This window comes from Phyllobates terribilis, unplaced genomic scaffold (assembly GCF_046119375.1).
Source record: "Phyllobates terribilis strain yellow unplaced genomic scaffold, ASM4611937v1 Scaffold_3195__1_contigs__length_86756, whole genome shotgun sequence".
Taxonomy (NCBI): domain Eukaryota; kingdom Metazoa; phylum Chordata; class Amphibia; order Anura; family Dendrobatidae; genus Phyllobates; species Phyllobates terribilis.
This window is the reverse complement of record NW_027365949.1, coordinates 49,547-70,932: the sequence shown is the minus strand read 5'-3', so window position 1 is coordinate 70,932 and position 21,386 is coordinate 49,547. Positions and strand designations below refer to the sequence as shown.

At 34.9% G+C, this 21,386-nt stretch overlaps 1 protein-coding gene across 1 annotated transcript; it reads left to right on the top strand.

The window, feature by feature from the left end:
* The first annotated feature begins 4,358 nt into the window (after positions 1 to 4,358).
* On the top strand, positions 4,359 to 7,658 carry LOC141247624 (uncharacterized). Its single transcript, XM_073669246.1, is given in 11 exon segments — positions 4,359 to 4,742; positions 4,856 to 4,887; positions 5,152 to 5,278; positions 5,384 to 5,557; positions 5,644 to 5,957; positions 5,959 to 5,987; positions 5,990 to 6,055; positions 6,058 to 6,388; positions 6,922 to 7,051; positions 7,053 to 7,081; positions 7,160 to 7,658. Coding segments are annotated over 11 exon segments (2,115 nt in total).
* The last annotated feature ends 13,728 nt before the right edge of the window (positions 7,659 to 21,386 follow it).

Sequence of the window (21,386 nt, the reverse complement as noted above, 5' to 3'; positions counted from 1 at the left end):
GTATACAGTTTTGTTCTCCCATCATGGCTGAGGCAAAAGTTGCACTTAAAGCTTTGCAATACAACTCCAACACACACTATAGCAACGTTATCCTTGAGGGCGATAACCTTCAACTTATAAATGCAATCGATCACATTTGGAAGGTGCCTTGGCAAATTTCAGCGATAGTTCAAGATATTAACAACATGCTCTTAAAGTTCCAGAAGTTCAGAATTTTCCATTATTTCAGAGAAGCAAATCAAGCTGCTCACATCCTTGCATTACCAGATAGGGCTATGAATGATTGTATGGAGATAATAAAGAGATTGACACTATCCTCTGATCCTGGTCGGTTACCTGATTGAAATATCAGAATGATGAGCGTCGGGCCTGCTTGTTCGATGACGCCCACTCATCATTTTTTCTCTAAGTTCAGTCGCATCATCTTCTTCGATGATGCGGAGTGGCAACCTCCCTATACTGCACTCCAATATTAACCTTATATAAAATAAAATAAAAAAGAAAAGAAATTTTTTATGATCAATTAGTGGAAGAAAGTAGCTACACTATTGATGGAAAAGGTTTTTATTCCCGAATAGTTCAAGCCCAAAGGCATTCAACAGCAAAGCAAAGCAATAGCCAACGGTTCATAAAATCTTGATGTACGGACTCACTAATCACCTTCCATATATAACATTAAATTACAAATTGCAGTTTTAGAAACAAGTGATTTACAAAGTGATCAGTTGCAACTTCAGATTATGGTATTTTTATTCCGGGATTACATCTCTACTACTATAAAGGCGGGAAGTCGCTTATCTACAGTATGTATAGATATTATTATTTTATTTTTTCGTCTCTTTTTTATCTTTCTGCTTTCCTTTTCCGGTATCTCATTTTTATATTATTATTTCACTCTCTCTGTGCCTTTTTTTATCTAAATGAAAAGTGGGGAATAAAATAATAATATAAAAACTACTGTTACGGAAAGTGAGAAAATAAAAATGGTATACCGGAAAAGCAAATCGAAAAGACAAAAAAGGGACGGAGGGAGTAAAATAATAATATAAAAATGTAACACCGGAAAAGGAAAGAAAGCGCGAGGCCGCTTATCTACAGTAAATATATATTACTATTTTATTCCCTCGTCCCTTTTTTATCTCCCCACTTTCCTTTTTTGATGTCTCATTTGCCACTTATCTATAGTATACATATATTCCTATTTCATTCCTCCGTCCCTTTTTTATCTCTCTGCTTTCCTTTTCCGGTATCTCATTTTTATATTATTATTTTACTCCCTTCGTCCCTTTTTTATCTAAATGAAAAGTGGAGAATAAAATAATTATATAAAAACTAATGTTACGGAAAGTGGGAAGATAAAAATGGTAAACCGGAAAAGGAAATCGGAAAGATAAAAAAGGGACGGAGGGAGTAAAATAATAATATAAAAAATGTAACACCGGAAAAGGAAATCGGGAAGATAAAAAAGTGACGGACGGAATAAAATAATAATATAAAAACTACTGTACATAAGGTTTTCACGCGTCTTTTTTTATCTTTCATTTCATTATTCCCATATTATAGTTCTCATTGTTATTTTGACGCTACTGACGGCCGAAGTTCATTTTCTCTATTCTTGCTAATGTTTAAGGAAAAACAAAGTCATGCGTGGTCTTGTTTGATTCGTCTCAATGAGTACTTTATAATATAATTTTTTTATAACTTACACTAAAATACAATGATAGATATTAGCGATACAAACCATGTATCGTCAAGTGTGTGGAAGTAAATGAGAACTACATTATGGGATGGAGTGAGTATTATGAGAGGAGAATTTGTACTGGATAGAGTGAAAGTGTATTGAAAGTTGCACAAAAATGGTAAAAAAGTAGTTTCTATAAATGAAAAGTTGGAAGATAAAAATGGAACACCGGAAAAGTAAAGTGGTAAGATAGAAAAAGGGACGGATGAAGTAAAATAATACAACAAAGGTAGGAAAGCGGAAAGATAAAAAAAGGACGGAGGGAGTCAAATAATAATATAAAAATTGGACACCAGAAAAGGAAAGTGGAAAGATAAAAGGGACGAAAATTAAAAACTAATATAGTAATCTTAATTGAATACCCAATTATTACTCTTTCTCTCTATCTCTTTCCTCTACAATTATTACTCTTCACTTTTCCCTTAAAACCCATGTATCCGGTCAAAAGGAAAAATAACATAAGGGATGGAGGGAATACTTCAATCAATTGGTCCAGCAAATAAGAATCAATTAAGATACATGGTTTCAGGTTGTAATCTAAACTATTTATTAGACAAACACAACTTACATTATAAACTACATAATGATTACAGTTCTCTTTACAGTTACAGATAGTTGAGTAACTGCAAATTCCTGGTTATTGAAAATAGGTTAATGCAGGGAAACAACAAGTTACAAAATACTATGTGCTACCTTACACCATAAAAACCTTACTTAAAAAGTGGTCAACGTATCAACCCTCAAAACTATTTAAAAAGTAATTAATTTATCAATCCTTGGAACCAAATAGTTCGTTCACGCCACTTTTAAGACCTTAAATGGCATAAGAATCTGAATGCAAAAAAATCCTAGAGTACTCTAATGCAGGGAAGAAAAAAAGAAAAAAAAGTTGAAAGAGTTTTCTATGAAGATAATATACTCAGTTATCCACAATATAAGTATTTCAGGTCATTTACTTTGTCAGTTACCTATGAAGATTAGCAAAACGTCTCTTTTTTAAACTAATAGTGTCGTGACCTTGATACAAGCTACCCTCTGAAAACTTTGGTAAAAAAAAATTAACGCTTTTTTATACGCCACAAATCTTGTGTATAAGACCTATGTGATAGACCAAACATGAGGTAACTTCGTTTTTGTTTTCCAGGTCTCTACTCATGTCCAAAATCTTTTCTCCATTTATGGAGTACATATTTATCCAGACAGAGACGTAAAGGTTGAAGAAAATAAGAGCCTGAAAATGATGTTTTCATATTCTCAATACGATCTTTTGTTATGCATGTACTGTACCTAGAAATTGTGCTTAACCGAGAGAGCTATAACCCTATATAAGTTCTACCATCACGAGTTAGGGAGCTATATATCCAAGTATATGTCCAAGCGTGCACTAAAAACTTACTAAATTAGTGTTATTAATATCTTATAGTGACATGTATTATACAACAAAGATAATAACTGAATTGTATTTTAACATCAGACTAATAAAATAAACAACACAAGCCCGAAACACCGCGGGTCACCCCTAGTATACATAAACACATGGATAAACTTAATGATATGAGAGGACAAATATTAGGTCGTCATTATATAATGATCTTTGTCAATATATAACGCTTATATGATATCATATAAGGGTGCATATTTTTCAAACCTATGAAAGTTATAGACTTATAGTAATCACGGTCACGTTAAATTTTGTCCAGTTAAAGAGTACTATAATATTTTAAATTTGAGTACGCAATTTACGCTTAACGCAAGTTATTTTAAGACACTGCCGCTAAGAATCAATCACTTTCCTGGTCAGCCTCGGAATCACTCTCTTACTATTAATTACTAATTAATTTTCACTAACACGAAGTTGACACAGTAGTGGCATAAAATAAAAGTAACGGTCAACAAATAGTCGTAGGAATCAAAAAAATACTAAGAAAATAATCCATCACGTGCCTCAAGCGTGACCGTGCTAAGCTGAACGAACACTCCATTCATCTCTCTGTAATGTCCTTTTTCTGTCTTTCTCTCCCTTCGTCTCTGCGAATCTCTGAAATTCGATTTTCCCACTTTCTTTCCTCCATCTCTTGCAAATCTTGATCGCTTTCTCATTTCTCCAGTTCTTCCTCTGTGCGGGGAACTGGATCGCTTTCTCAAGTATGTGAATTTTCTTAGTGTTACAGTTTCCAGTTTTTGTTTTGCGGGCTAATTTGGAGATTTTTCTTAGCTTATATACAGCCGCTTGTTCGCGTCTCGTGCAAGAGGACCACTTTCCTTTTAAGTGAAGGTCGTTCACTTAATAATATACTCTAATTCAAGCTGGATTTTCATCTTGGCTAACGACGGTAGAAATTGTGAAAACTAGGTCATAATTGAGCTCGAGGAAGGGATTGTTGGGGTGAGACCTAGGTCTTAGGATCGATCGATTTGTTTTCTGGGTCTTATTATTCGGGATATGAAGTTGGAGACAGTGATTCTCTAGGGTTTCAGTTCCAATTTTGGCAGCAAGTCATCTGAGCGTCTTTCTGATTTTGGTTGGAGACTGATAAATACCATGTCAGGTGGTTGGTCTCTTGGAACGAGTGATATGAATGGGAATGAAGATTCAGTTGATAGTTGGAGGGAGCTCATGTCGAGTCCTAAGGGGCTTTTCCCAGGCTTTGTCTCCGATCCTTCTTTTAGTAAATCAAGTGGGGTAGATACGGATCTCGATTCCAATGGTAATGAAGAAGATCATAGTTTCATGTTTAACTCCGGGAATAAGTTGGAACACCATGGGAGTGGGTTGAGTTCAGTGGTTGGTACAGACAATTCTATGGCCAAGTCTGGAAGTAGTATAGCTGAGAGGAGAGCAGCCAAATTTGGGTTTGATGTCTCAAAGATTAGTACTTCTAGTTTTAAATCTAGCAGTTCAATGCCTTCACCAGCTACTAAGTCGCCATATCTTCTCAGAACCCCTGGTATTAGCCCAAGTGTACTGTTAGAGTCTCCTATGATGCTGCCAAATCTTCAGGTATTGTTTTTCTGTTTTCCCTTTAATGATGAATGTATGATACATACCTTGTATTTTATGGCTGATGATTGCAAATGTTTATAGAGATTTAATGTGTTGGGGTGATCTTCCAGTTTCCATTTAAAAATTTAGTTCTGGAGATTTTGTAGGACCCTTAGTTTGCCTAGGGTTCATTTGTAATCTTAAAAAGCAAAATTATGTAGGGAAGTACTTGCATGCTCTCTGGTTTCTTAGTAGCTGATTACTATCATCCTATATATCATCTATGTCAATAATATTACCAGTTCAACTAGAAAGGGTTGTTTTTTGAAGAGTGTAAGTCAGTAAATGTTGATAATTATGGAATAGAACTACAAATAGTCTAGAAAATGCTCTAATATGAACTATTAATCAAAAATACCTTGAATAGGCTATACATGATAATGACCTTCATCAATATTGTTTTGATGAGAAAACTATCGACTGAAGACATATTAATTAGATTCATTATGGCCTGGATTGACAAATTCTCTTCTGTCATAAACTATGTTGAAGTGGTCAAGATTTTGTTGAAAAGTTTGCTTCTGACATCAGCTCTATAACTAACTGAATCTTGTGGTCAATTCATTATATAATACTTGTCTATTGAATTTTGTTCCCAGCCATCACCAACCACAGGGACCTTTGCATTACCTCATCTGGATTCTGAGAATGGAATAGTCAACTCATCTTGTAGTGCAGAAAAGGATAAGGACAGTGACGATACTTACTCTTTCACTTTCAATCCTCATAGCAAGCCCATTCCTTTGTCTTCCCATTCTGCTATGCAGAACCAGGTTAGTAATGTGGGTGTTGAAAAGTTAATTTTGTGAGCCAATCAACTCGTTTAAAACAGTTTGTTTTTCCATGCATGTTAAATCAGCATCCACCTAAAACTATGGCTCAGAGCTCAGGAATGGAGGTTGACCGTTCTTCTCACCCTCCATTAAATGTGGGTTTTGAGTTTCCTACCCAGATTCAAAGTGAAGCCATGGCAAACAGCTTTAGATTCAACTCGCCACCTGAATCCAAAACCTCTAGTGACTTGGCAGCTGCTACTATTGAAATGCAGCAAAGTGAAAGCAATCAAGGGGAGGATGCAGTAACAGAGCACCAGGAAGGGGATCAGAAAGCCATGGATTTGTCCGTTAGTACCTCAGAAGATGGATACAGTTGGAGAAAATATGGTCAAAACAGGTCAAGGCAGTGAATTTCCTCGTAGCTATTACAATGTACTCATCCAAATTGTCCTGTGAAAAAGAAAGTTGAACACTCTCATGATGGTCAAGTCACGGAAATGTTTACAAAGGGGCGCATAATCACCCTAAGCCACAACCTACTAGGAGATCCACATTTGCTGAGCCTGTTCAGGGAGAAAGTGGTACGGTATGGAGAGATTCACAACATTGTTGTGATGATCTGAAACTAGGATCAGAGTGGAGAACTGAAGGTTTAGAGAGAACATGCTCCACATCTATTACAACGGGTGTTTCTGATGTACCACCAAACAATCAAGGAAAATCAGCAGGAACACCAGAGACAATTGCTAGTAATGAGGAAGAAGATGATGCGGATACTCAAGGGACCATGATAGTTACTAATGATAATGAGCCTGACTTGAAAAAACAGTATGTACTTTACTTTCTACCCTTTATTCATCCATTAATTATGCTTGGTACGGGCCGGGCCTTACACAATTATTAGACTCATATGAGCAGGCAGGCCGTGCTAGGCCCACTCACCGGGCTGAAACATTGCCCATGCCCGTATCCTAAAAAAATGTCCAATTTTATCCTACTTGATATATTATTTAAAACACCTTAAATTGTATATGTTTAAGAAGTAAACAAAACATTATAGAACAAAACAATAGCATCTGCTTTTTTTGGGAAGAGGGATTATAGTTTAATATTTTATTAGTTCGATATGTGATTGTGTCTATCTATATTCCTTTAGGTTTTTATATTTTGAACTTGAAATTTCAGAAGGATTAATTATAAGGGCCTCTGGTACGGGCTCAAGGGCCGGGTAAAGGGCCAGGCGGGACCCGTCTGAGCATATAAATTTGAGCTTTAGGAAAGAGTTAGAAATATATAAGAAGGGTGGCTAAGTAAATGTCACAAAATAAATGGTCTTGATTGTTGCATTAATGGTTTTACAGAAAGATGGAGGAGCCATTGATTGAAGCAGCTTTGGCGTCAAGAGCTGTGAGGGAACCACGAGTGATTGTCCAAATAGAGAGTGAAGTGGACATACTTGATGATGGATATCGCTGGCGTAAATATGGCCAAAAAAGTAGTCAAGGGAAATCCAAACCCAAGGTTCATTCCTTACCGAAATTCTTCTTACATGTTTATACATTACATTAGACCTGAAATCTGAACTTAATAATACCTCAGGAGCTACTATAAGTGCACTCACCCCGGATGCACAGTAAGGAAGCACGTGGAAAGGGCTTCACACAATCTGAAATGTGTACTCACAACATATGAAGGAAAACATAACCATGAAGTTCCAACAGCCAGAAACAGCAGCCATACAAATTCAGCCCCGAACAGTCATCATCTTCCCAAGCCTGAACCACAAGATCTTGCTTCTCAGAGCAATAGAAAAATGGGATACAGTCAAGAATTTCTAAGACCCAACTTTCTTGGAAATTTTGGCGGTGGACATGGTTCTGTATATCAGATGAAGTTCCCTAATCTGCCTAACACAATGCAGTACGGTGGTTTTCATACACAACCACCAATGATTCCACCGCCAATGGGTTACCCTACGTCTTCAAATACGGATGGCGGCAGTGATAGTCAAGGAAGGTCAGTGGGAAATCTTCAACCCTTCTTCATGGGACAGTCGAAAGAGGGTGATGATAACCTTAAAAGGGGTAGGCAGGAGTAGGGAGATTTGGGTTGCTCTTCTCTTGTCTCTCCGAATGCCACCGTTGTATGTGAAAGTTATGTTTGGTATAGACGATTATTAAGCTGTCGTAAATCAGTTATAGAACTGGACCTCAGATCTTCTAGTTTTACCAGGATTAGCTATGAAGCATTTGATCAAAAGGTCAGTAAATTTAAGGGGGTGTTTCTGTTGGATGGCCGAAATACGGCTCTTTCTCATAACAAAATCTGATCGGCTAAAATCTGTGCCTATACGTTTATTGAATTATCATCTTGAAATGTAGACTAGAGTATTAAATTCTAAATATAATGTATAAATTTACTAAAAAAAAGTAAAAGGTGATGAAATAGTGAGTAATGTTATGCTATAAGGATTGTGTAATGACAATCTTATATAAGAGTTATAAAGTTTGACACATAAGTTACTTGATTTCTATGATACACGTATACTTGTCTAATGTATATTTAATATAATAATATTATAACACTTTTTCTTGGATGTATATTACTAACTTTTTTTAAACTCTTTGTCTTGTAAAATCGAGTGGGATAAAACAAAAGACTAAGGGGGAAAAGAATGCAGTTGTATTTCTCCTCCTCAATTGAACATTCTTCTTTGCTTGAGCGAATATATTGAACGAGTCTTTTTTTTAACTTGAAACTCGCATATGGAAAAACTTTAGTTTTTCAAGAGCTTGTTCATATTACTGTATCAAAATTATATTTGCAAATGAAAACCAATATCGATAAATATATAATGAAATCAAATGTTTACATGTATGTTTATTCAAATTCATATCATGTTGATTTGACTATGCATGACTTTTTTCAACTCTACCATTAGAATTATGAACATTTATCGTTCTTCCAAGAACCATCAAGATATATATTTCTACTATAAGCTTTTATATATCGACATCATTAAAGAATATCTGAATCAATGCCTTTCAAAATGGATTGTAACCAGGGGCGGATCCAGGATTTGAATCGACTGGGGGCTAAATATTTTTTGCGGTAAAATTTTTTAGGGTATTATTTTAGTGAAAATACCAAATATAGTATTAGGTAGACCATATATTAGTACAAATTATTTTATTTTCGATGATAGACACAATGAGAAAATGAACAAATTCATTAATTTTATAATCTGGAAAAAAAATTAGAGGTCATTTTTCAGTGAAAATACCTAGTTAGACCATAAATCAGTAGAAAATATATTATATTTCAGGATAGACAAAACAAGAAAATCATCGTTTATATTAAATTTATTAAATTATCGGATCAAATTTATTAAAATAATATAATTTTAAAAGGTTATTCCCGGCGCAGTCGGAATTTTTTTTTTAGAGTTATTTATATCGAAAATACCTATAATATTATTAGGTAGACCATAGAATGGTACAAACTATTCATTTTTGGAGACAAATACAATACTAAAAATAAACAAATTTATCAATCTTATCACTTGAAAAAAAAATAGAGATCACTTTTTAGTAAAAATTACTTAGAATATTATTAGTTAGACCATAAATTAGTAGAAAATAATCGTATTCGAAACCAAATATAACAAAAATAAAAGTGTCAATTTAGTTTTTTTTATATATAAAAAACTCGTTTTTTCTCAGTGAGGGCAGTAGCCCCCACTCGTCCTACTGTAGATCCGCCCCTGCTTGTAACCAACAACCCTTACTTGTCCTTTAAGTCATTTCCTATAATTTTGGGTACAATGTTTCTTCAATTATATCTCAGTCTCGTTGGATATCATTCGTAAGTGTATTATCAACTTGTTAAGATTGATAAGTGACTTTAAAAGGACATTGAACTTCAGACTTGTACACTTCACGTATATTTCATTATTTTTTATTGGTGATTAAATTGGAGTTACTACAAGAACAATAAAAAACGAGATAAGCATTTTAGTTAGTAAATGCAACCAATAATATGTTGTACCTTTAATACGTGATTTGTTTGAAATTCCGTTTTTTTCCCAATGATCCAATGAATCTAATCATATCGAGAATTTGCATTTCCTTACAATGCCTTATATATATATATAGATTTTAGTTCTAGTAAAACAACCTTTTATGGTAAAACAGTAGTACTGATGTGGAGCGTTAGATCAGGTGACATCCAATGGTTCAGATTAAATTGAACTACTCCGAATTAAAATTAAAAGAAAAATTTTTATCCGTCAAACTAGGGATTTACTAACACGCGCTTTTTGAGTTTCATTATCCCCACTTCACTTCACAGAATATCTTCCCCTTCTCTGCCTTCGTTCGTTTTCCCCAAGTTCGCATGCAATTTCTTCTCCGCCCTACTTTGCTCTTCGTCGTCGTTATCTTCTCCGGCCTACTCGCCGATCTCGCCTCCGCCAATTTCTTCAGTGCGTCTTCTGTGTACCGCCGATTTCGCTCCCCTCCAACGTCGATTTCGCCTCCACCCTAATCGTTCCGATTCTCCTCCGCCTCCGCTCTTCGTCGCCTTGTCTCCTCCGCCGTGCTCGCCGTCGTCGCCGATTTCGCCTCCGCCCTTCATCTTCTGCTTTGTACCGCATACTTCACTCCCCTTCAACTTCGAGTTCGCTGCCGCCCTCCTCGCATTCGCTCATCCTCAGGTATTTGGTTTCCGAATTCTGTGAAGTACCGAGAAGTCCTACGATTCCTCCGGAGATCCATAGATCTAACTCACTGAACTCGCCGGAGAGCTTTCGCTCCCCTGTCCGTTTGTTGTGGCTCGATTGATGGGACTGGAGGATATGCCACCGCCTCCGGTGACTGTTATCCCATCGCCTCCTCCACAATTGGCTGCAGAGAAGAGGAGGAAGCTACTTGGAGCGTTGGAGAAATGCGATGAAGATCTCCAGGAGCTTAGAGGATAATCGAGGCCGTACGCACTACCGATCGATCAAAATCCCCAGCGCCGCCGCCGCTGGTCAGTGTGGTAAAGGCGGGAAAATGTCGGTAATGAAGAAGTATACGGATCCTATGAACGACATTAGCGAGGAGCAGCCGAGTCCAGTATCGGTGCTTGAAGACTTCTGCGATTATCCACCACCACTGACGCCCTCGACCGACAGTTGGCATTCATCCACCAAACTCACTCAAATTGGTTAGCTCACTTAGCTCCTTGATTTTGTTACTTGCTTTACCATTTTGATTAGTATGTTCCAATGCAGGCTCCACTGATGGTGGCCACAAGGGTTCTACTGATGATGACAACAAGGACCCCGCTGATGGTGATATAAAGAACATGAGTCAGAAATATAGTATGAGCATACAACAATCATACTATCATTGCAAAATTGCCATTAGCTATAACTGTCATGAAGTTGCCTCTGCTAGCAAATAGGGAAAACAATTTTTGTGATAAAACGGTTTTTGTGGTAAAACGGTAGTACTAATTTGAACCGTTAGACTGAATCAAATAGATGGATTAGATCTGATAGGGAAAAAAGGATAAAATAAATGAAAAATAATTTATAAAAGGGAGAGAATCTAGGGATTTTTTAATTGGACTTTTATTTGATAAATCAGGCGCGTGACCAAAAAATAACGTGGAAAATCAAATCTTCCTCCTACATGAAATTGAAAAGCGAAATCAATTGTTGTTGTTTAATCGAGAAGTGCTGCATCTTCATCGTCTGAGAATTCTTCCGTTCAGAATTTACGATTCGTTCAAGATCCATCAAGGTCAGTTTTTCTGGGTACACTACTATTTTTCGTATTTCGTATTTCTATGAATGTTTTTCGAATTTCAGTATCTGTTTTCGAACAATTACAGTCCTTAAAACCTTGGCTGTACATGGTGAATTTCAATTTCGATCCAAGATCCACGTACGGTTTGTTGAATTTCGATTCTTTGAATGTGTTTCTCATTGTGTATTAGACTACTCTATTTTTCCAATAGCAAATCATTTAATTTCGATTTGTTTGATCTTCAATTCAACAACGCTTTATTTCTCTCTTTTTTTTCAGATTTATTTTCAGCCATGATATGTTCTTCAATTCAGTTTCTGTTCTTCAAATGCGTTTTAAGTGTTGATTATTGAAGATTCATCTGGAAAATTTTTGATTTATTCCTTTTGTTCACTTCGTTTTAGTTGTTGACTAACTCAAGGAAAACATAGTACAAATCACGAAAAACCAACGATAAAACGCGAAAACAAAAGGTTTTAGTGTTGGATAATTTTCGAAAAACACTGTGTTCGTATCTAGTTTTCGAAAACCAACATTAAGCCGCGGAAAACATTGTTTTGTAATTGTGTGTACGTTTTTCGAAATTCAGAATCTGTTTTTCGGAAAACTACAGTACTTGAAATCTTGGTTGTTCATGGCGAATTTCGATTTCGATTCAAGATCAACTTACGATTTGTTCAATTTCGATTCTTTCAATGCGTTTGTAAGTGTTGATTAGACTACTCTATTTTTCCAATAGCAATTCATTTAATTTCGATTTATTTGATCTTCAATTCAACTACGCTTTATTTAGACTACTCTTTTTCATTTTATTCATATTTTGTTTCACCATAATATGTTCTTCAATTCAATTTCTGTTATTCCAATGCGTTATAAGTGTTGATTATTGAAGATTCATCTGGTAAATTTTCGATTTGTTCCTTTAGTTCCTTTTGTTTTTAATTGTTGATTAACTCAAGAAAAACAGAGTACAAATCACAAAAACCAACAATAAGACGGGAAAAATACAGGTTTAAGTGTTGAATATTTTTTGAAAAACATTGTTTTCATATCTGGTTTTCGAATACCAACCATAAGTCGCGAAAACACTGTTTTCGTAAATGTGTGTATGTTTTTCGAAATTCAGTACCTGTTTTTCGAAATATTACAGTCATTGAACTGAAGTTATGCTTCTAATTTTGAACTTAAATTCAGTATCAACTTTTGAAGTGAAGTTTTCTTTACCATTGTAGGGAGGCGAAAGATGAGCAATTCAAGTTATGCTTCTAATTTTGATAGCTCGGATGAAGAAGTGGATCACTGTCGTGCCAAGCACATTGTGCGTTAAAGCCGTTGTTGCAATCAAACTGAACTAATGTTCTGCAACACTCTCCTTCTAATTCTTTTTTGTTTTTAGTAGTGACTCGTTTTACATTTCGCCCTTCCAAATGTAAAACCATTACATGAGATCTTGTGACAATATATTCGCCAGTATTTTTTGATCAATTTCAAGCAGTTGCCACAAGACGAAACCATTACATGATTCTGAAATTTTACCACATATGTGACATTTACATTCTATTAAAATGTACATGAATTGAAGATTAACAACACACATATCTATAGAGTATGCTATCACAGAACCAAGTAGATTTTCTTAATTCCCAACACTAGTGAAAGTAGCAGAGGCAACTTCATGACAGTTATAGCTAATTGCAATTTTGCAATGATAGTATGATTGATGTATGCTCATACTATATTTATGACTCCTGTTCCTTCATATCACCATCAGTGGGGTCCTTGCTGTCACCATCAGTAGAACCCTTGTGGTCACCATCAGTGGAGCCTGCATTGGAACATACTAATCAAAATTGGTACATCAAGTAACAAAATCAAGGAGCTAAGTGAGCTAACCAATTTGAGTGAGTTTGGTGGATGAATGCCAACCGCCAGTCGAGGGCGTCATCGGTGGTGGAGAATCGCAGAAGTCTTCAAGCACCGACACTGGACTCGGCTGCTCCTAGCTAATGCCGTTCATAGGATCCGTATACTTCTTCATTACCGACATTTTCCCGCCTTTACCAACACTGACCAGCGGCTGCGTCGCTGGGGATTTCGATCGATTGGTAGTGCGTAAGGCCTCGATTATCCTCTTAAGCTCCTGGAGATCTTCATCGCATTTCTCCAACGCTCCAAGTAGCTTCCTCCTCTTCTCCGCAGCCAATTGAGGAGGAGGCGATGGGATAACAGTCACCGGAGGCGGTGGCGTATCCTCCAGTCCCATCAATCGAGCCACAACAAACGGAACAGGGGAGCAAAAGCTCTCCGGTGAGTTCAGTGAGTTAGATCTACGGATCTCCGGAGGATTCGTAGGACTTCTCGATACTTCACACAATTCGGAAACAAAATACCTAAGGATGAGCGAATGCGAGGAGGCGGCAGCGAACTCGAAGTTGAAGGGAAAAGAAATCTGCGGTACAAAGCAGAAGATGAAGGACGGAGGCGAAATCGGCGATGACGGCGAGCACGGCGGAGGAGACAAAGGCGACGAAGAGAGAAGGCGGGGGAGAATCGGAACGATTAGGGAGGAGGCGAAATCGACGTTGGAGGGGCGCGAAATTGGCGGTACACAGAAGACGCACTGACAAAATTGGCGGAGGCAAGATCGGCGAGGATGGCGAGTAGGCCGGAGAAGATAACGACGACGAAGAGCAGAGTAGGGCGAGAAGAAATTGCATGCGAACTTGGGGAAAAACAAACGAAGGCAGAGAAGGGGGAAGAAATTCTGTGATGTGAAGTGGGGATAATGAAACTCAAAAGTGCGTGTTAGTGAATCCCTAGTTTGACGGGTAATTTTTTTCCTTTTAATTGTAATTCTGAGTAGTTTATTTTAATCTGAATCATTGGATGTCGCCTGATCTAACGCTCCACATCAGTACTACTGTTTTACCAAAAAAGGTTGTTTTACTAGAACCAAAATATATATATATATATATATATATATATTCTTGTAACGATCTTGAACTCGAACAAGATTCTTCGGCCTTAGAACGATGCCTTTAAACAAGCACAAAGCTCTAAGTCAGCCTTCTTTGGACAAGGGAAAGGGATAGAAGAGAAAGAGAAGCTTATTCAAGTGTTCTTGAGAGGGAGGTGTTTGTGCAAACTCTTACTTGAGAGTGTTTATATAATCTGAGATGGAATGAATTACAAATGAGCTGGGCTAGCCCCTATTTATACACAAGGATCCCCTACTAGCTAAGTTACTTCTATGCCAAGAGTACTTCAAAGCTAAGCATTCTACCTGGGTACATGAACGCCCAAGTCTGCATGCCCTTGTCGCCCATGGCTTGCCACACAGCTGCCTTGTTGCCCCGCCTGAGCTCATATATATATATATATATATATTCCTTCTCCGCTCCCCCCTAAAGTTGGGATTTTATCTAAACAAAATGATAGTTTTGATACTGGACGATCTGTAACACCCTCAATTCACATGAGAATATTACCGCCGATGACTTCAAACTCTTAAGTCCAAAATCACTCAGGCTTATAGCATTGAACAAAAACATAACATATATATATTTATATACATATATATAATATCAAAATCTTACATAATAATGCGGAAAATCAGTACAATCTAATACAAATTACATTAGCAGAAGGCTCGTAACATTGACAATTATAAATATAACTTGATCAACATCATGATCGTCAACGTTGATAATGTGAACTTGAATCATTAGCTGCCAACTATTGGATTTCTTCTTCACACCTCGGAAGCACCACCTGATGTGTCGTATGTGGACAGAATACACCAGCCAACCATGCAAGGAAAATAGCGGTAGGTTAGTCTAATGAAAGACTATGCAAATGGGATATATATGATGCTCTATGTAGTCGTATTTTCGGGTTCTGAATGAAAGAAGGTAGTCAAGGGAATTGAGTCTTATGAGAAATATTTATGACAAGAGAAGACTCCAAGGGGATTGAGTCTTATAGAAAATATTTATAACAAGAGAAGACTCCAAGGGGATTGAGTCTTATAGGAAATATTTATAACAAGAGAAAACTCCAAGGGGATTGAGTCTTTCAGGAAATATTTATCAAAAGAGAAGACTCCAAGGGGACTGAGTCTTATAGGAAATATTTATAACAAACTCCAAGAAAATTGAGTCTTATAGGATATATTTATAACAAGAGAAGACTTTAGTGAAATTGAGTCTTATAGGACTTGTTATTTGTATAATATATATTTTGTGGGAATATTTTAGATAATAACCAACAATGATTTTATAAAACAACCTCCCATGAATAATTGGGTCAACGACAACCTCACCACATACTTGTTGTGCGGATTCTGACTGAAAGATTATTTAATTAACCAGGAGGCTAGACGATTTTCCAAGTAGTACTAATCGCTCAGAGGTTTATTAATTATGTGCATAATAACAATTATCTTCTTTACTTCTCAAAACGTACATTCAAGTTGAAGCTTTTAATAATGTCTGGCAATGAGAACGAAGGGAATAATCCTGATTGTCGATACTAGCTAAGTGAACCACCATTTATATCCGCATATAAGGGTATGGTCATGACCAAAAGATATTAGGGAACATCCTCCCTAAAACCGAGTTATAAAGAAACAACTAGACCTCGCGAGGTACATAGTGTTCCTACGAGTACTCGTTCTAACTATACAATATTTTCACAATAATCCACAACAAAGTCTATCTATCACCCTAAGGTAATAATATAATCATATACACATATATAGTTTATCCACTATATGCATACAACCTAAATAACATTTATCTTAGGTTATTAAACTTCCCAACACCACAAGAGAATAATATTTTGTCCCAACAAAATATAACAACCAATTTATTGTTAATTAAGACAAATATGGAATAAAAATAATATAAGCAAGAGCGAACCCCACTTGCCTTAGATCGGAGAATGTTGATACGTATCGAACGAAGATAATGTTCCTAGTTGACGGGCTCGATTCCTGAATGAATTGATTGACGGGACGTAGAAGCATACATTTATATATTATATTAAATTGAAATATTTGTTTGTAGATTCAAACAAATAATTAATGGCATAATACTTAGAGTATTACCAAAAACCCGAATATAATTCAGCAAAATAGATGTTGTTGCACGGATGGGTCTGAACTGCTCGTTCAAGGCTCAAACGAAGACAAAATTGGACATGGTTTGGATTCGTTGGCTTTGTATCAAAACGAACTAAAAATTAGAATCAAGAAAATCCAGAAAAGATGAACTGTAGACTCAGTAGAAGGGAAAACCGTGAGCACTCACTTTTCACGCTGGAAATCAGAGGTTGGTCTGCGCAATGAACTTCAAATATCTCGTTTAGGGGTCAAATGACGACGAAACTGACGAGACTGGTGTTGCTGGATTTGTATCGAGTTGAACCACAATTTAGATTCAAGAATCTCAGAAAAAAATTGACTAGAAGTTCATAAATAAAGAAAAATAGAAGTGGCCAAAAAATCAGAGTGTAAGGACGACTTATAATTTTTGAAGTTGAATCTATGTCATTTGAAAATAGAATGTTATGATTCAAGAGTCGAACTCCACTAATTTGAGTATGAGGAATTCAAATTTATGGTCAAAATAAATAAATAAATGCTCTAACTAGAGTAGCTAGGAGGATTTCAGATTCAGGTTGAGAGTGAAAGTGAGGAAGAAACTCCTTATTTATAGAACAATGGTGATGATGAAGGTGCATGATAAAGAATAAGAATGCATTAAATATCACATGGCAAAGACAAAGAAGAGGCTGCAATAGTTGTTCTATGAGGAGGAGGAGGAGACTTACAAATAGTTGATGGAAATGATGGAAATGGTGGTTTACCATAACTTTCTCTAATCTTAAAATAAATTATCCTTGTAGGATAGTTTCAACTTTGAATTTAATTATAGGTATTTTCAAGGTGGTTTTTAAAAGTAACAAAAATTCCTTGAAGATATAATTAAATTTTAATTCATACCCAATTAAGTATTAATTTAATTATTAAGGTATAAAAGAGAGGGTTATTACACGATCACCCAAAATAAGCTCTAGGTATACAATAATCTACACGAGCTCATGCCTCTTGTATAATCTCAACTTTCCCTTGTAGCATTATTTTAGTTTGTTTAGGAGAAATATGACGTACATTGTATATTTGTCAATTCTCTTGAAGAGATAAGATTTAGCGAGGAGAATGTATCATTATTGATCAAAATTGAATTTAATTATGGATCAAAATTAAGCCTAACCTCATATGGCTGACGACTCTATAAATTTTTTCTAGTACCTCATTCTTAGCCAATACAATGTTTCATTAATTTTATTCTCCCACTTCATATTTCATATGACCAAATGACTATATATGAAAAGTCATATGTTCGTCTATATGATGGTGTGTTAATCCCTTGTTTGAATCCTTGAACCACCCAAGGAACATGAAGACTCTAATGTACTTTTATATAATTGACTATATTGATATTAAAAAATTAAGTTGAATGTTTAGATCACTCCAAGACATGAGTTTAATATCCTTGAAACTTCTGATAATATAATATGTGTCTAAATGGAAATTGATCTTGCACATTATCTTTTTCACTTGGATGATCAAACTAATTTAAAGCCACCAATGATTAATAACATTCACCTAACTTTAAGTTATAATATATAATTCAATGGGTTGTCATCTACAACTAATGTGTAAAGTTGCCTATGAACTTCAATATTCACATTCGATATTGATAACCATTGTGGTCGAATAAATGACCAATATGTTCATCCTTATGAACCCGAAGAAGGTAGTGTCTCTCATAAAGTTTTATTGTTTCTTCCAATAACAAGATAAACCTCATCTTGAGTCTTGTATGAGACAGTTCACATGAAATTTATATTTCAAACTAACATTATTTTTCGTCATTTGCAAGATAAATGAAACTCCATGTCATATATTTTCTCGCACATGCTCTAGTGAATACATATGATATTTTGTCTGTATTATATACTTTCCATAATGTATCATCAATACCTCTCTACATGATATTGTTATTACACTTTGACATGTGCTATAATGAAGACTCAAATGTAGATTATAATTCGTTCCAATTATATATTTTCTATTGTGTATCATCGATACATCTTCTATGTGATATTATATTACGCTTTCCTGTTATTTTTACTAATGAATTATTTTCATTATCTCTATATATTTTCAGTTTTTGCGTGGAAGGATCTTAACCTATGTACTCCCTAGTTCATACAGTTGATAAATAATTGTATAAAGTGGAATTATAATATAAGCATATATTTCCTATAGAGAATAATAATACAATAAAAATATCATATGAATATTATTAGTGTAGTTTTAATTGAGCTACATTTTACACGGCCCAATAACCATACCTAAATTGAGCTCAAAAATGATAATAATTTACGTGTACTATAAGATACTTTTACATGTAAGAGGATATATTGAAGTAACTATAAATAATTAGTGGTGCATTTAATGTTTTTTCTCATAGAAATCTTTTAATCTTCTTTTTCTTTTTCTTTTTCTTTTCTTATTTTATTATTTTTCAACTAATTAAACTTTAAATTTACAAAATAAATTTAGTACCATCAACTACATGAAATTGATATTTAGAATATCTAATTTTTTTTATATTTTGTGTTTTCTCGAAATTTGTACTTATCTTATATGACACACATTATTAACAATAAATTTTAATATTATTTAACATATTACAACTTTAGTTTCTTAATGTTGATATATATAAAAGAGAGAATAATACATATAGTATTATTCAGATAATTTAATTATTTTGAGAAATCTACATATTTACTTACTGTTACTCTCTAGATTATTTCCTAGAAGAAGGTAAAGGATGACAATAACTTAAGTATTTTTTGTTCTTGACATATACTAAGTTTATAGTGTACTAGAGGTTTGTAGCCCATGCTTCGCACAAGCCTTTTGTCTGATAATTATAATAAAAACTAACCTTATTTTTCAAAAGTAAATAAAATAATAAAAAGTTTATAAGAATATACAAAATACAACTTTTACATAGTTATATTCATAAACAAATTAATCATAAGTGATAAATGATATGTTTTGATTATTATATTAATATAAAAATAATTTAGACAATTTGATAAGAAATCTTATATAATACCAGTTTCATTAAAAATAGATTTTAATTATGAGATAAAACTATGAATTTGGGACAAATTTAATATCTGTGTTGACAATATGGTTGAACAATACTACCAAGCAATCATAGTATATACTAGAGGTTATTGCCAGTGCTTCGTACGGGCTGTAGTGTAAATTTCGATAAAGGTTAAAATTTATTTTTATATATTTTTCTTTGCTTCATTAATTGATTTGAATGATCTTAATAGTATATTTTTATCTATTAAAAAATAGTGGTTTGATATTTCTTAAAAGGAAATTAAGGAGGCACATTATAGTGTTTTCTTCCTATGCTAGTTTCATACTAATGTGTTTGATAGATTAGATAGATAAAAAAAATTAGATAGGTCAATTGAGATAATACTAAGTTAATATCACTATGTTAAGATATATATAAGAGGTGAAAGAACCTGATCTATGACAATAACTTTGTTATTTATTTAATATTATATGCAATAGAAGATTAAGTTTTACTACACCAATAATCAACACAAACAAATGCAAGTACATCTTCCTATAATGTAATGGAATAGCTAATTGATAGTATTTAGTTTTTCATTTATTATTTTTTGAGTATGCTAAATTTATAGTATAATATATTAAGATAAGAAGATTAAGATATTAAGATACATATAATTAAATCAATACCTTGTTAACCTCTTGAATAGATTTAATCTATCTTTTGCTTCCGAGTATCTTTTCCGAAGATACTCTTGTTCATCATACCTTAACAGCTAGTCTTCTTTGATTTGGTAGATTTAATCCTTTATAATCCTTTTATCTGCGTATCTCTTCCTTGACCGGTTTCCCATTCCTTAATGTGGAAAGATTGCTTTTCGGGTTCGAAGTCGCTTCCTGATATGGAAAGTTTTTCAAAAGGGAAACTTTCCTAAAATAATAACTGCATATAACACTCAGTAAACGAGTTAAGAAGTGACTTACCAATATCAAAACTAAGGAACCTAACAAAAATAAAACACAGGACCAGGAACTATCATCTCAATTTCGATTGAGAAAAACGTTGACAACGCGATCTGTGTAATTTAGTCTCCATCCATGTTGACAAAGAAAAAAGATCTTTCATTGAAGTTATCAAAAAGGAGAGAGGGACTAAGGCTCACCTTACTTCGCCGACCTAGATCCCTGAACGTTCGAACGGAATCATTCTCAACCTCAGCACCGAATTCCTACACAAGAGGTAAAAGTAATCAGATTTTCGCTTCAATGCAGCAATTTTTTTTTTTGATAAAATATATTAAGGAGTAAAAATTATTGCGAGAGAAAGGAAAAACTACCTGAGCGGAAACGGAAAAAGCATGCAAAAGAACTATGAGATTGTAGAGATATAGTTCGTGTTTTATACGTTCGTTTTGTACCGACACATTTGTATATATACTGTTGTAATTTCTTGTTGCTCAATCAGTGAAACAGAAATTCAGTTTATTCATCTCCCTCTCAAATCTCTCGTTCCCATTACACAAACATGGTATCAGATCCCTATAGGAATTGATCGATCCTTTTTCCGCACATTGATCTCCAGCTATGGTTGATCCTACCAATACTTCACTGAATTCTGAGAATTCGACTCCATCTGCGATTGAAAATGGTGATCCTCTGGTCATTCATCACTCCGATGGTCCAGGGCTCAATATTTCGACTAAATTTGACGGACGAAGCTTCTTGTCCTGGCGTCGCGCTGTTTTGATGGCTGTCAGCATCAAAAACAAGTCTGGTTTCCTGGACGACACTTTTCCAAGATCCATGGTTGCCGGCGATGTTGCTCGTGAACGCCTTTGGGACAGATGCAATAATCTTG